This window comes from Carettochelys insculpta, chromosome 1 (genome assembly GCF_033958435.1).
Source record: "Carettochelys insculpta isolate YL-2023 chromosome 1, ASM3395843v1, whole genome shotgun sequence".
Taxonomy (NCBI): Eukaryota; Metazoa; Chordata; order Testudines; family Carettochelyidae; genus Carettochelys; species Carettochelys insculpta.
In genome coordinates this window covers 307,873,899-307,896,181 of record NC_134137.1, presented here as the reverse complement: position 1 = coordinate 307,896,181, position 22,283 = coordinate 307,873,899, and the positions used below count along the sequence as shown (strand labels likewise).

The window sequence follows — 22,283 nt, the reverse complement described above, 5'->3', positions numbered from 1 at the left end:
CTTCCCCCATCCTCACTCACTTCCACAAGGCTGAGGCATGGGAGTGAGGGTTCAGGAGGGCATGTGGGCTCTGGACTGGGGCTCAGGGGTTCAGCGTATAGAAGGAGGCTCTGAGCTGTGCCTAGGGCATGGGGTTGGGGAGCAGGAAGTTCATGGTTGGGGCACAAGTTCAGGATGCAGACTGTGACTGGGCTCCCCTTATCTCAGGCAGCTTCCAGGTGTTGGAGCAGTTGAGCTAAGGCAGGCTCACTCCCACTCTAGCCCTGTGCCACTCGCAAATGTGACTGGCATGTCTAGCAGCAGTTGCTGGGAAGGAGCGGCAGGTGGCTCAGCAAGCTGCCCTGCATCCATGGGCACTGTCTCCACACGTCCCATTGTCTGTGGTTCACTGTTCCTGGCCAATGGGATGTGTCATCTGTTTCTGGGAGCTGTATAGGGCCAGAGCAGGGGGAGTCTGCCTTAGCCCCATTGCACTGCCATATTGTTAGCATCTGATCTCCTGATTTGGGTGCAGGAGCCTCCAGGAGATTGTTCCTGATTCTACCAAATCCTGGCCAGTGTTCCACACATGGATGGGAAAATTAGAGAGAATTAGTTTTGTGCGCCATTATGAAGATAATGTGCACGTATGCACCACCAGTAAAAAGCCAAACCTAATTTATATTTTTAAATTACCATTTGGATAATTACTCCAGCCATGACAGGTTAGGCATTTTAGAATGCACTACTCAAAGAATTAAATTTGAGCATAAGAGAGAAATAAAAATTATGAAAGGCACAGACCAATAAAAAAACCTAAATAATACACTTTAAAAGATACAAAAATAATACCACCCCCCACACAAGTATGTGTTGGTTTCAGAGGTGAGTGTGAAAGACAGTATATCTGTGTGAATGACACACTCAGAGTGTGTGAGAGTGACAGAGATTCACACTGCCCTTTGGCATGTTCAGACATAGGAGCAGCTGCCAGCAGGCGCTCTCCATCTTGAGCTCTGTCGTGTCCCCTTCTCTGTGGAAATGGGATGCAGGAGTGTGTGAGGGAACTCCCTGACATCAGTGTCACTCTTCTCTGCCTCCCCTGCTCTGCACAGCAAGCAGGAGGCTCACAGAGGCATCTCCAAAGCATAGGACAGGAGAAGCACTGCATTCTGGGGAGGGGTAGCTGCTGGGCAGGCACTTGATAACCTGCCAGCAAAACTAGTCAGGACCACCTATCAAAGGTTCCAAAATCCATCAGTAGATCCTGATCTACTGGTTGGTGATCACTGCATGAATTTGTTATGGAATTGTTTAATAACAATATTCTCAGAGTGGCATCCATTGTGACACTGACAGTAGTAACTATGGGAGTGTTATCAAATGGGTAAACTTTTTCCATCCTCTTTTAATACTGGTTTATTAGAAAGTAAATCTTGAGCCAAGTTTTCTAATGTAGGTTCTGATTCTGCAATTTACAACCTCCTTGGCTATACAGACCACCCCCTGTAGACAACGACATTTCCAATAGACACAGGGGTCTGATAGTGCATTGAAGAAGCCTTGTTAATAATCTTATTCAATGTGGTGAACACCTGTAGCTTCCACTGTACTTAAAGGGAATTGAAGTTGTTCAGCATCATTTATTTAGGGGCCCAGTCATAGGCTTCCAAGACAGAAAATATTAGCCCTTGTGTTTATATATTATGTTTTAAAAAAATCAGGATTCCTTATTATGGTTATTAAGCTAGCAGAAAGAATGGCAGTAATTATGTGCTCTGCTGGTCTCCATGAGGGAACCTGTCACAGGGTCAAATTTTCTGAATACTCAAATGAAGATAGCAATCAAATGTATCATTTTCAAATTTATACTAAATTAATGGCATTTTTTTCATTATAAGAAGGATAAAATCTTTCCCCCTCCCTCTGCAAGCAATGAAAGTCTTTAACAGCAGAGCTGCCGTGGTTCCAATATGCAGGAGTGGGGGAAGCTAAGAACCCAGATGTGGTTACAAATTCACTCTGGGTGCCACAGACAAGTGCTTCCCAGTAATATGGAAGAAGTTTAGAGATGGGAGGGTGCCCACTGTCCAAAGTGCAGACTGTACAAAAAGGAGGTGAGGGAAACTATTACATTATTATAGCTCTGGGGCTAAAACTAGCTGCTTCACTGACATATTGAAGACCTGTGGATCATGCAAAGATTTCCTTTCTTCAGCCACAACTGAAACTGGGCAAATCTCACTTACAGCTTTCTGTACCATGGATGAGGATATGAACACATAAATACACAATTGCATTTGGAATTGAATGAGACTCATAGTTTCATTTTGTCTCTGAGTCACATTTTATACATTTGTATTGTGCAAACTCTTTCATGTTAGCAACTTACTTAGCAATACAGTAAGGCTATGTCTACATAAGAGCGTTTTCCTGGCACAACTGAGCTTTTGTCAGAAAAAAACACAGATCATCTACATGCAAAATGTGCTTTGTCGACTGTAAAAAAAACTTAGCACATCTGCCAGCAGCATTATACTGCTCTTTATTCAGCTGTAACACCTTTCGCCACAGTTTCCTGTCAACAAAACAGCTGTGTAGATGCTCAGGGGCCCTTCTGTCGATAGACAAGGCTTCTGGTTTACCAGCCAGCCCTGTTTGCAGAGCTTCTGGTCGGCCATTCTGTTGAGAAAGGACCAGATAATCTGGCTGCTCTCCGTTGACAGAGTGGATCTCTGTTTTGATCTGCTTTTTTGTGTAGACACAATCTGTCAAAAGAAGTTTTGCCAGGCCATCCCTTTTGACAGTCCCTCCTGTCAACTGATGCTTCTCGTGTAGAAGTAGCCTAAGAGTATTCCAATGAAATATTTTTCTGACTTATTTTATTTCACCATCCACTATTGCCAAGACATTCTCAGTCACACTGTAAATTACTGGTAAATGCAAAAAACTTTCAATGTCTATTGACCTGCAATGATTACTAATTCAAAATACAGTTCATAATGTAAATCATCTACAGTCAATGTCTACACAAACCAGGAGATAAGTAAACTATGCCACACTTTGCTTAAAAGTTAGCCCTTTACATTTTAGGGAAATCAGAAGTTACTTCAAAGAGCAGGATTCTCTCTCATATGAATTTGTCAGGGTTCTACTGTAGAGATGCACTGTTCTCATAATATATAAAGTTAACTAAATCTGTGCTTTAACTAGAGACTAATGCAAACATTTCTTCTAATGAATGTCTGAGACTTTTTAATGGTTTTATTTTAAAATTCTGTTGAAATTTTACTGGCCTTTCATATCAATAGCTGATGTGTGCTAAATGACTTTACAAAGAAAAGTCACTAATGCGGTGCTAATAAATTAAAAGGTAGCATTAACAATACAGAGACATTTATAATAGTTATTGCTCATTGAACTGTAACAGTTCAGTAAGCTTTATACCAGTGATTCAGAATTGTTAAAAATTAAATATAGTCTGTTGGCTTTAACAGCTCAGCAGCTGGGTCAGATGCTGATATTCAGAGGAGAGGTGATTCAGGAAGTGTGGCTGAGATTTTGTACCTCAGAAGAGGAAATTTATAAGCAACACAATTTTCAATGAGGCATTAGAACTCAGACCATGTTGGGGGGCTGCAGCTCATCATCTGTAGAATGTAGACTGGATTAGCTGCTTCCCAAAATCCAATCAGTTCATTCAACATAGAAAGAGGTGCTTTTATAAAGCCCCCCTCCGCCAACACACACACGCACACACATCTCTCTCAGAACACAAAAACAGTAAAGTAGCACTTTAAAGACAAACAAAATAATATATTAGGTGAGCTTTTGTGGGACAGACCCACTTCTTCAGACCATAGCCATACCAGAACAGACTCAATATTTAAGGCATAGAGAACCAAAAATAGTAATCAAGGTTGACAAATCAGAAAAAAAATTATCAAGGTGAGCAAATCAGAGAGCAGAGGGGTAGGTGGGGGGAGTCAAGAAATAGATTAAGCCAAGTGTGCAAAAGAGCCCCTGGGAGATGCATCAAACCTACTTTGTTGAACATTTGTTGGTCACTGAAACCTTAGCTTCATTTGCTTCATCCTAAACTGAAAACAATACTGCTTCTTTTGCAAGCAGGACAGATGTGTGGCTGTTTTAGCAGTTGATATGAAGGAATTCTTTCTCCTGCTATCAGAAGGCCCAGTACAAATCTATAATATATACTGCATTTCCCCAAAGCCTGGTCTCCACCAACTCATTGATTTAGAGAGAAAGCTGTCTGAAATATAGGCACTCAGAAATGTTTAGAATAAAATACTATCAGCTACTAAACTTTTGCTTCCAGACCCACTGGTGGGGTGGGGGGGCAAAGGGGAAAGTTGCCCCTGGGCCCAGCATTTCAACAGGACCCAGAACCCCTTTGAAATGCCACAGCAGCACTGCTCCACCACTTCAAGTGGCTTGGTGGGGAAGGCTGTACCATGATCTCAGTTGGCTAAGATGCAACTGCCATAGGCCCCACCCTTTCTGCCCTTGGCCCTGCCCATTCCAGTGCGCAGAGCCAGGCCCCTCTCTCACCTTACGCTATAGCCCATGGTGACTGTCAGCCCCCAGTGTTTCCTTGTGCCTAATAAAATATTCATTTAAACACCAGAGATGATCTACTAGCCCCAATGAAGTAAAGATTTCACTCGAGAGAGCTTTTGGAGTCTATATATATATCTACACACACACACGCCCCTCAGTTGAAAAGTCCAATATGAAATGTAGAGCAGGATCAGCACAGCACTAATGAGAGGACTGAGACTCCTATTTTAGAAAACGAAAAAAACCTGGAATTATACGTCTTACTTATGTGAGGTGCTGAACGTTCAGACCCTGAGCCACCAAATCACTTAAGCATATGTTTAATTTCAAGCACAAAGAAGCTCCATTAAAGTCAAAGGGACTAGTCCTATGTATACCTATTTTTCTGGACCAGAACCAGAGTGCTGAGGATTGAACCCAAAGTTCTCTTTGAAATTTGTAATGCCATGAAATTTGGACAGAAAATCAAACAACAAAGCGAGATCTTTTCTCTTGAACCTAAAGCACAGTGAAAATCCAACTCTTAAATGTGAATGGAAGATCATACAGTAACCTTTGCCTCTCCTGTTGAAGTGTGAATCACAAGCTGGTGCACTTCTATACAGCTGAGCGTGGTGTAGCAGGCACTTCTTTTACATCCCAAGCTGACAGAAGTTCCAGCTGGGAAGTGGTCTGTTGCATCTTGTGACTAGTCCCTCCAGCTGGGTCATTTGTAGTCCCACACCTTCAACGGTAAACTGATAGTCTCACTTTTATAATCTTATCAATTTGGCCTTCAGTATGATTCCAAACTCACTAGTCCCTACACCTAGCATCAGGCAGTTTCAATAGTCTTTATCCCTTGCTAGGAAGTTTCCATTCCACTTCCCTTGGTGGACTAATAGGGGAACCCAGGCCCTCCAGCTATATCAGTTCTAATCCACGGACCCTGAAATAAGCAACTCATGCCTGACTGCACAGACCTCTCACTAACTTCCGCACCATTTCCTATCTTGCCCTATCCTGGGTCTTCCGACATCCTTTTCACAGTGTATCAGCACCTCTTTCTCTAAACCTCTTTCAGTCTCACTACAGAAAATATAAGAATCCCTGGAAAAAAATAATTGTGTTTTAATGTTATTTCAGAATATCTAATGGTGAATTCTTCTCATAGCCTTTTAATAGCAACCTTAGGCTGCGTCTACACGTGCACGCTACTTCGAAGTAGCGGCAGTAACTTCGAAATAGCGCCCGTCACGTCTACACGTGTTGGGCGCTATTTCGAAGTTGAAATCGACGTTAGGCGGCGAGACGTCGAAGTCGCTAACCCCATGAGGGGATGGGAATAGCGCCCTACTTCGACGTTCAACATCGAAGTAGGGACGTGTAGACGATCCGCGTCCCGCAACATCGAAATAGCGGGGTCCTCCATGGCGGCCATCAGCTGCGGGGTTGAGAGATACTGTCTCTCCAGCCCTTGCGGGGCTCTGTGGTCACCGTGGGCAGCAGCCCTTAGCCCAGGGCTTCTGGCTGCTGCTGCTGCAGCTGGGGGTCCGTGCTGCATATACAGGGTCTGCAACTAGTTGTTGGCTCTGTGTATCTTGCACTGTTTAATGAAAGTGTGTCTGGGAGGGGCCCTTTAAGGGAGCGACTTGCTGTTGAGTCCGCCCCGTGACCCTGTCTGCAGCTGTGCCTGGCTCCCTTATTTCGATGTGTGCTACTTTGGCGTGTAGACGTTCCCTCGCTGTGCCTATTTCGATGTTGGGCTGAGCAACGTCGAAGTTGAACATCGACGTTGCCAGCCCTGGAGGACGTGTAGACGTTATTCATCGAAATAGCCTATTTCGATGTCGCAACATCGAAATAAGCTATTTCGAAGTTGGGTGCACGTGTAGACGTAGCCTTAGAAGCTTAAAATTACTTCTGTTGTAATTGCACAGTAAGCAAAGTTTGAGGTAATTTATATTACTATGCCTGTTTACTTAATACATTTTATACATTCTTTAAGAATGTTCATCTCTCCTTAAAGGCAAAATTTGTGAGTAACAGGTATCATATTAAATACTAGTTATTACACACTTGATTTCACTTAAACTTATACCAAACAACCCAGAAGAGATTAATATGTTTTGTACACATTTTATTCTGAGAAATTAAGCAGGCTAACACAAATGTGCTAAGAGGAAACTGTTCTTCCACCTCCATCTATCTCCATCTCCCGACTCTTTGTCCATTCTGCAGATTCTGTCTCAGTGCAATGATGGCCACACATGAAGACAGTGTTACAAAACTGTTAGGAGTCCTGTCAATTCCTCTTTTCATTGTACTAACAAATGTCTGAATAGAGTTTCTCTTGCCATTTTTTTCTCACTATGCTTAACTTCCACATTATACATTCCAAAAGCTAGATCTCTGAAGGACAATTTTCTTAGCAGTACATTGAGTCCCAATATTTCATTGCTTTTTTTTTTCAGTCCCACACCTTATTCATATCCACAGGCTTAGTGTGTCCTTGTACTATTATTCAGTACAGTCATTTCAGTTTGAAGGCAGCTTTTTTATGAAGTGCAATTAATTCCTTCGGATATGAACTAAATAGCAAAAGAGGAAATTATTTCTTATACTATCTGTACTCTGTACATCATTATACTTGTGCTGCACTAAACCAGCAGCAAAAAGTGTAAGGGACATACTCTGCAGCTTGTTCAACAATCCTACACATCAATAATATGTTATAGACTACATTACTGACAGAGAATTGCTCCTAAGAAGTTAAATTCTTTAAAGCAAAATTCTATTGTGAAATATGTAATGTACACAATATTAAGAACAAATATTACCACATTATCATTCAGTACACAGTATTCTTCACTATGCTGAAAGAAAAGCAGTCCTGTAGCATTTTAAAGACTAACAAAATGATTTATTAGGTCTGGAAATTATCTGAAGAAGTGGGTCTGTCCCACAAAAGCTCATCTAATAAATCATTTTGTTAATCTTTAAAGTGCTGAAGGACTACTTTTTTGTTTTGTGAAGATACAGACTAACACAGCTACCTCTCTGTGACTATGCTAAGAGTGACTACTCAGATGGCTACAATACTCTTCCGGTAGCGTTATCAATGAGTTAGAACCGTAGACTCACAGGGTGAAAAGGGACCAAAAGGATCATCCAGTCTAACCACCCACCTAGATGCAGGATACTAATATGTACAATACAGTGAGCAATAATGAGGAATCTGTACTAATGAAGCCATGTACTAAAATGACAACAGTTTCAGTTCTGTTAATCTCAATGTCTGACCACTGGTTGCTCAGATTACCTCTTATTAATTAAGCAGCAAATGTCATAATCTCATTAATCTGAAAATATTGTTTTGCCTTATAGATACATCTGTTTGGTGTACAAACCCCACACTGGACAAGAAGAGGTTAAGAAGCAACTTTGAGCTCCAACGCTTTTGCCCTGCAACACCTGCATGTCATACATAGGCTGAAGGAGGAGTTTAAAAAGGGAGCAAAACAGGTGCCTTGTGGGCACACCAGGGGAGGACCAAATCCTGATATACCCTGAGATACTCCAGTGACAAGAGAGCTGCCATGTTTGGCCATGAGACGGTGCCAGTGATAAAATGATCCTTTTATACATGTACATATGTGTACATGTGCATATAGTTCTACTCCAGAAACCTCCAGGAACAGGTTTTCACTAAAAAAAAATTAGAAAATAAGAAAAATCCCCATGTTAATTCTTAGAAACAAAGCAGTGTATACGTATGAGTCATCTGGAATCCCGGCCGACTGGAAAAGGCTGTGTCTGTGAAAAGAACAGACATAAGAACATAAGAACATAAGAATGGCCATACTGGGTCAGACCAAAGGTCCATCCAGCCCAGCATCCCATCTGCTGACGGTGGCCAATGCCAGGTGCCCCAGAGAAGGAGAACAGAAAACAATGATCAAGTGATTTATCTCCTGCCATCCATCTCCTGCCCTTGTTCTGAAGGCTAGGGCACCATATTTTATCCCTGGCTAATAGCCATTTATGGACCTAACCTGCAAAAATTTATCAAGCTCTTTTTTAAACCCTAATAGAGTCCTGGCCTTCACAGCCTCCTCGAGCAAGGAGTTCCACAGGTTGACTGTGCGCTGTGTGAAGAAAAATTTCCTTTTATTAGTTTTGAACCTACTACCCATCAATTTCATTTGGTGTCCCCTAGTTCTTGTATTATGGGAAAAGGTAAATAATTTTTCTATATTCACTTTCTCCACACCATTCATGATTTTATATACCTCTATCATATCGCCCCTCAATCGCCTCTTTTCCAAACTGAAAAGTCCCAGTCTCTCTAGCCTCTCCCCATATGGGACCCGTTCCAAGCCCCTAATCATCTTAGTTGCCCTTTTCTGAACCTTTTCTAATGCCAATATATCTTTTTTGAGGTGAGGAGACCACATCTGCACGCAGTACTCAAGATGTGGGCGTACCACAGTTTTATATAGGGGAAGTATGATATCTTTTGTCTTATTATCGATCCCTTTTTTAATAATTCCTAACATCCTATTTGCCTTACTAACTGCCGCTGCACACTGTGTGGATGTCTTCAGAGAACTATCCACTATAACTCCAAGATCCCTTTCCTGATCTGTCGTAGCTAAATTTGACCCCATCATGTAGTACGTGTAATTTGGGTTATTTTTTCCAACATGCATTACCTTACACTTACCCACATTAAATTTCATTTGCCATTTTGCTGCCCAATCACTCAGTTTGCTGAGATCTTTTTGTAGTTCTTCACAATCCCTTTTGCTTTTGACTGTCCTGAACAACTTGGTGTCATCTGCAAACTTTGCCACCTCACTGCTTACCTCATTTTCTAGATCATTGATGAACAAGTTGAACAGGATCGGTCCCAGGACTGACCCCTGGGGAACACCACTAGTTACCCTTCTCCATTGTGAAAATTTACCATTTATTCCCACCCTTTGTTTTCTGTCTTTTAACCAATTCCCGATCCATGAAAGGATCCTTCCTCCTATCCCATGACCACCTAATTTACATAAAAGCCTTTGGTGTGGGACCGTGTCAAAGGCTTTCTGGAAATCTAGGTATATTATGTCCACTGGGTGCCCCTTGTCCGCATGTTTATTAACCCCGTCAAAGAATTCTAATAGATTAGTTAGACACGACTTCCCTCTGCAGAAACCATGCTGACTTTTGCCCAACAATTCGTGCTCTTCTACATGCCTTGCAATTTTATTCTTTACTAGTGTTTCTACTAATTTGCCTGGTACTGATGTTAAACTTATCGGTCTATAATTGCCAGGGTCTCCTCTAGAGCCTTTTTTAAATATTGGCGTTATATTGGCCATCTTCCAGTCATTTGGTACCAAAGTGGATTTAAAGGATAGGTTACAAACCACTGTTAATAACTCCGCAATTTCACATTTGAGTTCTTTCAGAACCCTTGGGTGAATACCGTCTGGTCCTGGAGACTTGTTACTATTCAGCTTATCAATTAACTCTAAAACCTCCTCTAATGTCACTTCAATGTGTAGGGAAGAGGGGTTTAGATTTATTAGGAACTGGGGACACTTTTGGGGTAGGGGGAGCCTATACAGGAACGATGGGCTCCACCTAAATCAAGGTGGATCCAGACTGCTGGCATTAAACATTAAAAAGGTCGTAGAGCAGTTTTTAAACTAAGAGGTGGGGGAAAGCCGATTGGTGCGGGGGAGCACCTGGATCGGACGGAGACTTCTCTTACACGAGGCTCCATAGATAGGGATTCCCTAGAAGTTAGTCAGATAGGGAACGTGGGAAATAATATATGGGCAAGATCAGATGTGAAACAATCGCATATAAAAAAATCCAACGCGTCTGTGAAAGGCGGACATATAAATAGTGGTAGTTTTTTAACGTGCTTTTACACAAATGCTAGGAGTCTGTCTAATAAGATGGGTGAACTGGAGTACCTCATATCAAAGGAGGAAGTTGACATAATAGGCATCTGAGAAACATGGTGGAATGAGGACAATCAGTGGGACACTATCATACCGGGATATAAATTATATCGGAAAGACAGAAAAGGTCGTGCGGGTGGCGGAGTGGTACTATATGTGAAGGATAATATAGAATCAAATGAAGCAAAAATCCTAAAGGAATCAAAATGTTCCATAGAATCATTATGGATAACAATTCATTCCTCTAATATGAATATGGCATTAGGAATATATTACCGACCACCTAACCAGGACAGTGATAGTGATGCTGAAATGTTAAGGGAGATTAGAGAGGCTATCAAAATAAAAAACACAGTAATAATAGGAGATTTCAATTATCCCCATATTGATTGGGTGCATGTCACCTCAGGACGGGATTCAGAGATTAAATTTCTTGATGCCTTAAATGACTGCTTCTTGGAGCAGCTAGTACAGGAACCCACAAGGGGAGAGTCAATTCTCGATCTAGTCTTGACTGGAACGCAGGATCTGGTCCAAGAGGTAACTGTTAGTGGACCGCTTGGAAATAGTGACCACAATATAATAACTTTTAATATTCCTGTGTTGGGAAGAACACCGCAGCGGTCAAACACTCTGGCATTTAATTTCAAAAAGGGGAATTACACTAAAATGAGGAAGCTAGTTAAACAGAAACTAAAAGGTAGAGTAACTAAACTAAAATCCCTGGAAGCTGCATGGAAACTGTTTAAAGACACCATACTAGAGGCCCAACTTAAATGTATACCCCAAATAAAAAAACACAGTAAGAGACCTAACAAAGAACCACCATGGCTAAACAGCCATGTTAAAAAGGCAGTGAGAGAGAAAAGGGCAGCTTTTAAAAAGTGGAAGTCAAATCCTAGTGAGGAAAATAGAAAGGAACATAAACACTCCCAAATTAAGTGTCATAATGTAATAAGAAAAGCCAAAAAAGATTTTGAGGAACAGCTAGCCAAAAATTCAAAAAACGATAGTAAAATGTTTTTTAAATACATTAGAAGCAGGAAGCCCGCTAAAAAAGCAGTGGGGCCCTTGGACGATAAAGATATAAAAGGAGCGATCAAGGAAGACATTGCCATTGCGGAGCGATTAAATGATTTCTTTGCTTCAGTTTTCACGGCTGAGGATGTTACAGAGGTTCCTAAATCTGAGCCAGCCTTTTTAGGTGACAAATCTGAGGAACTCACTCAGATTGAAGTGACATTAGAGGAGGTTTTGGAGTTAATTGATAAGCTGAATAGTAACAAGTCTCCAGGACCAGACGGTATTAACTGCCAGTCTGAAGATCAGATGCACAGCAACTTCCCAGAATGGTCAAACATCATAATGGTATATAGCTGGACAATTTGATTATAATTCATAATATCATCTTTTGGGTCAAAGTTTCTCTAAAACCAGGGCAAATAACAGAAACTTTGGTTTTATGTTAAGAAGTGACATTGTCTTTTCATTGTTACAGAGTTTTAACTGAAGGGGGAAAAGTGCAGTATTGTATTATTTTTAAAATTGTTTTTGGTTATCAAGTACTGGCAGTATGCTTAAATGAAAGAAACTGGAAGTGGCACGAAACACAAGTGACTTCATGTTATCCTTCTGTAGAGCTACGTCCACCAGAATTCTCATATAGTTATTATAGCCTTCTGTACTAAATTTCATGGCAATGAAGCAAATAACCCACGTTATCTTTGCACTGAAATTTCTGTTTTGTCTGTTGACATCCATTATATCAAGTTCATTAATATTAAGAGGTTTGTACAATATTTCAGAGCTTTATTTTTGGTTACCTAAAATTTTATTGGAAGCATGAAAGGACTATAGGCAACAGTCCTTACTCAAATCAAACTCTCACTGAAGCCAACAGGTGTTGAAATGAGGACAGTATGTTGAACTGTAAGCTATAAGCATAAAATCACATATCAGAGTCCACTAATATTGTTTTTAAAACATTTTTGTACCAGTTTGATCACTGTTTTGTGGAGCAGTTATGCTACTATAATAAATCTCCAACGCCTAAGTTGCATATGGTAGTTCTCTATTAGGTGAAAGGTTATAACCATAAATACATGTTTATTTGTAACGTCTTTGTTACCAATAAAAAGTAAATTGGCCAAGAAAACATGATTCTGCATTGGATATATAAGCAAATATATAAATCTCCTTGTCAGACACATGGTATGAAGAGGAGTTAAATACAGAGGACATGGAAAGGCATCTCCCCATCATCTGCTAAAAATACAGAGAACAGTCCCTTGCACATCCCTCTTCTACCTAAAGATGACCTGGGTTTTTCTTCCTCTCCATTCCTTGATGTGAGGAATCTGAAGTGTGGGGAACAGCAAGACCTGGAGTTTCTAGGGCATCCAACCACCACCACCAATGAAGAAAGCAGCAACAGTGCTTGATGGCCAGGAAGAAGTTGCTATTCTCTAAAGTGTCTGTGCTTTAAATATATAAAGCTCTACAAAAAGAATATATATTATTAAAAGATCTCTTAGGGCTTATCTACATTTAACCAGAGATCAACATTCTGGAGATTGTTTCCCAGGGACTGATTTAGCATGTCCTGTAGGGATGTGCTAAATCAACCACTTTTCATTCTCCTGTCAACCCCAGTATTCCATGGGGTCACAAGGACGAAGGGGAGTCGATGGGAGAGTTTCTCCTATCCACTTCTCATTGTGGTGACGCTGAAGAAATTTGGCCTAAGGTACGTGGGAATCCAGCTATGCTATTCACATAGCTGGAGTTACATATCTTAAGTCCACTTTCTCCCCAAGTATAGACCTGCCCTTCTTCCTCTTTGCTCCCTCCACCCCTTCTTGGGGAAAAAGAGTAAGTGGAAGACTTTGAGGAAGAGGACGTCACAACAAGTGATCCCTCTCCTCTCTTTAGTGGGTGAGGAAGGGAACCTTGGGTTGTCCAGAAATTACATAACACATTAGGCAGTGAGTGAGTCCTTAATGTGTGTGTTTGTTTTCGTTTTTACAAAGAGGTACAAGTGGTGGGTGAGTTTTGAAAAATCACCCCCAAAATGTTATGTAGTTTATGGACAGCCCTGGACGGAGAAATGTTATGCAAGAATCTCTGGCAATATCTTAAGATCATCTAAATGCAGGAAACTGCATTAGGGATTTCAGAATTGTCTGAGCTCTTGCCTTTCTGTATTATGCATCAATACAGATATTCCATCTGGTTGCAGTTGGGAAAGGTAGCACCAGGGAGGTGCATCTGCTGAGTTCCTCACTCTTCAAAAACACATACCCACACAAACTTCTTTTTAGCTGGCTATGGGGCAGCTTACAAGCACAGACCTTTGTGAGATATATTTCTTTTTGTGTTTCCATTCTTCTCAGGCTGTGACCATACAATGATGCCTCACTATGCCAGCACATAATATAACCACCAAAACTGGGGAAGTCTTCCTCCTGTTTTAATGTACTTCAGCCATTCCATCTAAATGTACATTCTTTTTCAAAGTAACCATGATTCTGTTATATTTTCCAAGGTCAAAATACAAGAAGTTATCCTTTATATAGTAACTTCAAAAAAAATAAAAGGACACAATTTTTCTGATAGTTTAGCGAAGGGAAAATGAATCTCACACAGTACTATCTATAGTGATACATGCAAGTGCATATATTTTCAGTTAACTTCAATTTCACTTATACCAATATAAATTCACAAATCCATTGATTTCACTGGATTTTCTTCAGATTATTACAGAGTAACTGAGACTTGAATTTGGCTACACACACACACACACACACACACACACACACACACACAGATATAAAATCTTCTGTTTCTGAAATGACAGGACAGATCATCTGTATGGCATTTATATCATAGCCATGGCAAAATGCTTCCCTAAGATAAATAAGTTGCAGAGAGAAAAGGTTTGCAATGGAAACAAGAAGCCAGGAACTGGCTTGTTTCCATGGAAACAAGAGCAGCAGCAGGCAGAACAGCTGTAAAAAAAGGCAGAAGTTAAGCAAGCAGAAATCTCTTGTATTTTACCTTAGTGTTGTGAAGGTACAAACAAACAAATTCCACCCAAATTTAAGGTAAGCCAAATAAGCAGTTGTTAAACAGGTAACAGTCACAGAGAGGTAGCCACGTCAGTCTGTATCTTCACAGAACAAAAAATCAGTCCTGTAACACTCTAATAAATCACCTAATAAATTATTCTGTTAGTCTTTAAAGTACTACAGGTAAGCAACAATTTGTCAGCCAAGCCTTCTGGTAACCATATTCACGCTATTGACGTAGTGTGGTAGCGGTATTCCAAAAAGTCACTAGTAAAAGTCATTCACAATATTATTTAATCATCCCATGGGGTACAGTAAACTGTTGACTGGATGTGAATTTCTGTAATATTGCTATATTGCACTGTTGCCATTAAGTACAATTGTTCATGTTGCTTTAAAGCAACAGCTGTCCCTACAGACAAGATATTTCAAACAGAATGGTTATGTCTAGCTTATGCAATCTAATGTATTGTTTTCCCACTAAACAAATAAAACTAGCATTTTGCTTACCAGAATTACCAAAAAAAAAAAAACCCTCTCTCAGTTTTTTATACTTTTTATTTCCTTAGAATATTTTTGTAGTCATTTACAGGTGGAAGGGGGCTATGTGACTCATAAGATCTCAGAAGTAACATCTGAAAGTATATTTGTTGCAGTTGTAGAAGAAATCAATAATTTGATATTAGAATATTTCTGCCTTTTAAGAAAACAGATAAGCCCTCCCCTCTTATTACTTTGTGAATGAAATAATCTAGTTGAACATTTTCTTGTTTACTCTGTTATACTACCTTATCCTCTTGCCATGTTTCAGTCAGATTAGCCCAGCAATTTTACTTCCAAAATAATTGCTTAAAAGCTTCATACATCATTAACAGTATAACCCTAAGGATAACGAGCACAATTTCTAAGGATATTCAGTTACTCTATTATAGATTAGACCCCACGCAAAAGTGAGGCCAGTTAATCAAAGAATCAAAATATTCCTGCAGTGATGATGCTAATAAAAAGGCTTCTTAAATACCTTACATTTAACATTTTGAAGTGAGTCTACAAAACAATACATGTCTCCCTCTCCCATTATCCTCAACATAGCTGATCCCTGACTACTGGACTCATATCACAATGCTTGAGGATTTTGGAGTGTCTTTGAGCCTTCATGAAATAAGTCTTTGACTTTTAACTACTGTTTGTTTTGTCAAAAAAAAAAAAAGGAGCTGATACTCAGCCAGCTTTCCCCCACCTCACCCACCTCCACCCCAAACTGCTGGGGCTGCCAAGGTGCCAGTACTCAGTACCAGCAAGTACTGGCAAGTACCAGCAAGTACTGGCACAAAAAAACCACTGCTTTTAACTAACTAATTTTATACTACAGTGTGGGATTTTCAGGACTACCATCTCACTTCATCAAGAGTGCTGGCAGCTACATCAGTTTATTTTAAAATTCTTCAAGAGACAGTTGTTCAGATGGCCTTAAAGGTTGCAAAGATCCTCACAGGTTTTTACGTACCCATGAATATACGTACTTCATAAGCAATACCTAATTTGCTGTCATAACCCTCCCTACCATGAGCCAGGAAAATATTATTGTATCTATTATAGAAATCAGGAAACTAAGGCACGGGAGGTTATCTGAGTTGACCACAACAACAGACGGTTAGGATTAGAATGTAAAGGGTCTTACATGTTGTACCATCTTTAGTTAAATAAGCCATATTGATTGTCACACTGCTCATCAACTCCATTTTGCAGCCACTGCCCTAACAGCTTTGAATGAACTCACAGATTTCTCAAAAAATGAGGAGCATGTGGCCACTGTTTTTAGACCCTAAAACCAGATTTGAAAGCCCATACTGGAGATTATAAATAGTACAGAATCTTTCTAAAAAATCAGTGACAAATCCTGATGATATAGCTAAATTGTATCACATAGTCAAGGGTATCTTTCAAAACAAAATGAACTAGAAAATGTATTTGATTTTAAACATGAAATCCGTAATTAGCCCTGACATATGTAGGTCTCTGCTAAGGCTGAGAATGTCCAATAACAAAGCTTTCTGGGTCCCAAAGCTTGTTCTGCTTGAACTCCTTCAAACCCAGCACTTAATTTTGACTGAGCTATTTCCTTTTAAATTTTTCAGATTCATCTTTGAAATTTGCTCTTCTTGACCACAATTAATGCTTTACACTTGTGTAGTAATTGTCTCCTAAGGATGTCAAAGTGATTTACAAATATGGATTAATTAAGCCACGTAGCACACTTGATGGGGATACAATCTGTCTCACTGATGGGGAAACTAAAGCACGGATGTGTTAAAAAACTGGGCCCTTCTATGGTAGTAACATATCATAGTGTCTTTTTATGTGACATAACAATTGCTGTTTTATGAATGATTTATCTATTTCTTAAGTCTGGAGTGAAACAAAAACATTTAAAAAGACAACCACAGTAAGAAAAGTTGTGCATGCTACTTGTGAGATCTTGAAATTTTGCAATAAAAGTTGTGTATAATCACATTTAAAAATATCACGTTTTATATCTGTGTAGTACCTAGAATGATAGTGATCATTCCCTACCTTGCAAAACAAGTTATTTGGATCTTATCTTTGTTTTTTTTTTTTAAAAAATCAAAACTTCAACACCACTATTTTGGACACATGATAAGTTTTTAAAGAAGTCATTCTTTGGCCACTAAACAGAATATTTGTAAAATAGATACTAAATCTCTCTTACTCTCTGAATATGAAAGCTGAATACAGTTAAAGTTGAAGATCTTTTATTCAACAATAAAGACAAGTGCATCTTTCGTCAAGAAACTAGATACTTCCACTGTTTACATAACATCATTTGATGGGCTTACTCGAATGTCTTTCTCTCTCTCTCTCACACACACACACACACACACACACACACACACACACACGCACACACACAAACACAACAGGTTACCATGACAACTTATATCTGATTTTCAATAAGTTTCTACTTTTAGAGATCACAGGTTAGAAATCACACATCATAAACATAAAGTGCTACTCTGTTAATCAAAATAAATAAAATGCTAATTTTTGTATGTTGTATTTCATAAAAATGAAATCGCTCAAATTAAACAGGTCAGTAATCCTAAAAACAAGTGATTAGGAACATTTAACATTATGTATGTCTATCAACTGAGATAAGTAATTCACGAGCCAATAAACTGCACTACAATGCAAAGTGTGAAATCCTGACACCACTGAAGTCAATGGTAGTTTTGCAGCTGCCTTCGCTGGAGCCAAGATTTCACCCAAAATGTTTATAGATTTACACATTATTTATTTGAGTTTACACAAACTATTACTTCATTTATCAGAATAGACAGAAAGCTATCTTTATTTCTGAATTGGCAATAGCACTCCAGTACCATAGTAAGGTCGCCATCACTTAGACTCTTATAATTTGTCTACACAGCCAGCCCAGATCCACTGACTCAAACTCATGGGATTCACACTGGCTAAAAATATTAGAGTAGATATTCCTGCCTAGTTTCAAAGCCCAGACTCCAGCACAAGGGGGACCATGTACACTGCTACTTTCAGCTCTTGGCACTAGTCCTTTGACCTCAGTCGACCCAGGCTCTGAGACTCTTTGCCACAAGACTATCTTGTTGTTTTTGTTTTCAATCTAGATGTACCCAGAGAATTATCATTTAAGACCAGAAGTAACCAACTGATCATTTCGTCTGGCCTCCTGTGTATCACAGGCCACCAACACCACCCAGCACCCACATACTAAATCCAGCTTTGGAAATTAGATCAAAGTACTACAGCCCACATGAGACTAGACTATTGTGAGCCAAATGCAGAGAATACAGAGGGCTGAGGTGTGTCTTATCTGTGGTCCCCAAAGTCCTGGGGGCGTGGGGTGATTATGTGAAATTGTTCATTGGGTGTTAAATACAAAATTATTTCCTGCTCTGAATGTCAATAGCAATTCACAAAGTGGCCTTCCTAGAAGAAACAAAAGCAGCTTTGAGGAAAAGCAAAATATTGAATTAAGGTAATATAGTTATAACCTAACTCATGGGCTTATTCACTACAGTATTAAGCAGCTAGTCAGAAATCAATATTTCAAAACTAATTTCTAAATCTACAGAGAAGTAAATGCAGTCTCTTCTATAACATTAATATTACTAGATTACAACAGCCAGCATTTTCCTTTCCATGTTTCTCTTGGTGTCTTCCATTTAATCTTTACTTCATAATTGGCATCTTTCTGGAAAAGAATGTTGGAAAAGCTCCAAAACAAAACAAACAAACAAAGAAAAAAACCCACCCAGATTCAATGATCAAAAATGTAAGTAATAAATATTCTGAAGATGTTTTCCATGGTATTTTAATGAAGACTGGTATTAGTGTGACATTTAGACCACATTCTACTTCTAAAATAACATTGCTGAGATGTTACGAATGTGTATGTCCCATTAGTAAGCAATGGCAGGTATTTATTCCATTATAATTAATCTTCTTTTACAGTTTATTTCAGTATTATTTGAAGCCAGTGACACAAAAAAAGTGAACTGCTGCTCAGTGAAGAAAAAGAGTGATTGGGGAGCTCCAGAGCAATTGGGAGAAATGCACCTATTGTCTGGACAGGTTCTTCTCCCACTTCAGACCAGATCCTATTCCCATTTGAGTGAGACGGCATTAACCAAGTAACTTCACATACTACATTTTAGTCAGCTGAATAATCCTACTGAAGTCAATGGGATGACTCCCACAGTAAAGCTTAACATATGTGTTTGCAAGATGAGGCCCAACTATGAACCTTTCAGAAGAAATGCCGTTACATGTTACAAAACATGCATTCCAGTTGTAGAAATCAAAATCACTTGTAGTTACAACAAACATAAAAGAAAGAATTTATATGAAGGGAGTTGTGGTGGAAGGGGCAAGGTTAAAAATATTTAACCTGGAAAAACCTCCATTTCTTCTTCTGCAAAAAACTCACCTGATTTCCATACCAGAAGCAACTCCAGAGATTTAATTAAACCCAAAGCCATGGGTCAGACTATGAATCCACATGGCCATTGAATAAAAAAGAGAAACCGGACTAAAATCAGGATCATCCTCAAAACCAGAACATAATCTGTGGCAAAACCCTAGCCTCCAGTCTAAATCAGGATAACTTAATAAAATCACTTACTGCCTCAGATTTATGCCTCAAATCACAGAATGAATAAGGGTCACCTTATTCATCATTCAGTCACCTTAGTCACATTATTGAGAAATCAAGGACTAATCTGAGTGCTACAGTGAATCAGGATGACCCTCTGTCACACACATTAAACTCATATCCAGACACGAAAGCAAGGAGAAAACTAAGGACATCCTCACAGATCACAATGAGCAAGTCACCCCCACTTCCCTGTTAATACAGTGTCACCCCCAAAATCAAAGCCTGAGTGGGATAGAGGAGAGTCAGTCAGTCACTCTCTAGCAGGATCCTGATCCTGCTACTCTGGTGGGGATCTGTGTACAGTCCTTGGTCAACTCATCCCCATGGTAAACCCTCCAGAGGACAAGGACAGATTTAGGGTCACATACATTCCAACATACACAGATATACACCCCAGGAGTCGGTTGTATCTTCATGCACAAAACCCCCTCAGGAGTCCAGTGACTGAGTCAGGGTCCACTCATTCTCACCCCACCCCAGAAGACCAGGGCCTGAACCAGGGTTCTCTCTCCCATATGCACACCTGTAGGGGGACCAAAAGGACAGACGGGATTACTCTTTCCAGGTGCAAGCAAATCCAAGGAGACCAGGAGGACTGAGTTAGGGTCACCCCCACATGCACACCCAGGGGCTGAGTCAGGATCACCAGCACGTGCTCTCTCTCTCTCTCACACACACACACACACACACACAGGGCTCAGGAGCTGGATCAGGGGCTGAATCAGTCACCCCAAGGGAGCCAGGAACTGGGGCAGGCTCACCCAGGCAGGGGGTCGGAGGGCACAAAGGTTGGATCAGAGGCTGAATCAATCACCCCCAGAGGCAAGAGCTGAGGTGGGGTCACTCCCCCTGCACAAACACACAGGGGAGGAGCTAATACAGGTCATCAATGGGGGAGAGGTTAAGGCAAGTCACCTTTAGGGCTACAGGCTGAGGGAGGTCAGGCCTCCCACACACTTGAGAGCAGGGGCTCCGGTAGGTCTTCCCCTGGGGGAGCAGGAGCTGAGGCAGAATAACTCCCCCCCACACACGGGGGACAAGGGTGGAGGGGAGTCACACACCCCACACACACGGGGGGCTGGAGTGGAGGGGGGTCACACACACCCCCACACGGGGGGACAAGACCCGAGGGGGGGGTTCACACACACCCCCACACACGGGGGGGCAGGAGCAGGGGGGTTCACACACACACCCACACACGGGGGGGGCAGGAGCAGGGGGAGTCACACACACCCCCACACACGGGGGGACAGGAGCAGAGGGGGGTCACACGCACCCCCACACGTGGGGGGACAGCAGCCGAGGGGCGTCACACACACCCCCACACCCGGGGCAGGAGCGGAGGCGGGGTCGCCCCTCAGGCCGGCCCCCCCGGGGCTGTGGGCGGGGGCGGTCTCTCACCCTGGCGGCCCGGGACGAGTAGGGGTCCTCGAAGAGCGCCCACATCCGGGGCTGCAGCCGCCTCCAGCGCCCGCCCGCGCCGTCAGGGGGCCCGGCCGCCGCCCCCACGTCCTCGATGCCCAGCCTCTTGGCGGCCAGGTCGTCGTCGTCGCCGTCGAGCGGCGGCTCCCCGGTGAGGAGGTCGGGGGTCTCGAAGATGTCGAGCGCCTCCTCGGCGTCGCGGTGCTGGCGGTAGGTCATCCAGCAGCAGGGCTCCACGTCGGTCTCGTCGATGCCCCAGAAGGCCAGCTCCTCCTCGAAGAGCGGCCCGCACACGTCGGCCGGGCAGTGCAGCTTGCCCGTGCGGTAGTAGTTGAGCACATAGGCGAAGACCCCGGGGTGCCGGTCGAAGAAGAACTCGCTGGGGCCGCCGCTGCTGCGCGGGCTGCAGCCCCTGCCGGCCTCGGGGCAGCCGCCCGGCAGCTGCGGGGGCAGGCTGGGGGGCGGCGGGGGCGGCTCTTCCCCGCCCGAGGACTCGCTCTGGGGCTCGCAGGCGAGCAGGGCCAGCCGGGTCCCCGGCAGGGTCTTCAGCGTGCTCCGGTAGGTCTCGTGCCTGGCGCCCCCCACGTTGAGGATCACCCTCTCGTTGTCTTCGAGCTTCCCCATCTCTCTGGGTCAGACATGACTGAGGGACAGACAGACGGAGCCGTCAGCAGGCGCGGTGTGGGGGGAGGGGAAGGGGGGCGAGAGGGAGCCCGGTGCTCCTGAGATCACTCTCCGCCTGCTGCTCCCTTGCAGCCCGCCTCTTCCCTACCCTTCACCCTGCTCGGGTCTCCTCTGCCCACCGCCTGGGCCACCCCCTGCCCTCGGCCCTGCCTTCCCCACTCAGCCCTGGTCTCCGCCTTGCTTCCCCACTACCCCCCCCGCACCCCAACACGAGCAGCCGCCGCTTCTCTCCCTCCCAGCCACGGGACAGTTGGGCTGTAAACGACCCCGAAACAGCCCTCGTCGTCCTGTGGCTGGCCCCTTAGCGAACCCAGCGCGCTGCCCCGTTCAGGCAGCTCCCCGCCCCCGTCAGCTGGACTCTCCCCCTGCCCCTTCCTTCCCCAGGTACACGCA

The 22,283-nt window shown here is 42.4% G+C and overlaps 1 protein-coding gene across 7 annotated transcripts in view; it reads right to left on the bottom strand.

Moving 5' to 3' along the window:
• Positions 1–21,830, bottom strand: part of KCNC2 (potassium voltage-gated channel subfamily C member 2) — a 181,744-nt gene extending 159,914 nt beyond the window's left edge. For all 7 annotated transcript variants that reach the window (XM_074984026.1, XM_074984029.1, XM_074984031.1 and 4 more), the window contains exon 1: positions 21,186–21,830. In XM_074984026.1, the coding sequence (XP_074840127.1) occupies positions 21,186–21,830 (645 nt within the window). The remainder of the gene's footprint in view (positions 1–21,185) is intronic.
• Between the last annotated feature and the right edge of the window lie 453 nt (positions 21,831–22,283).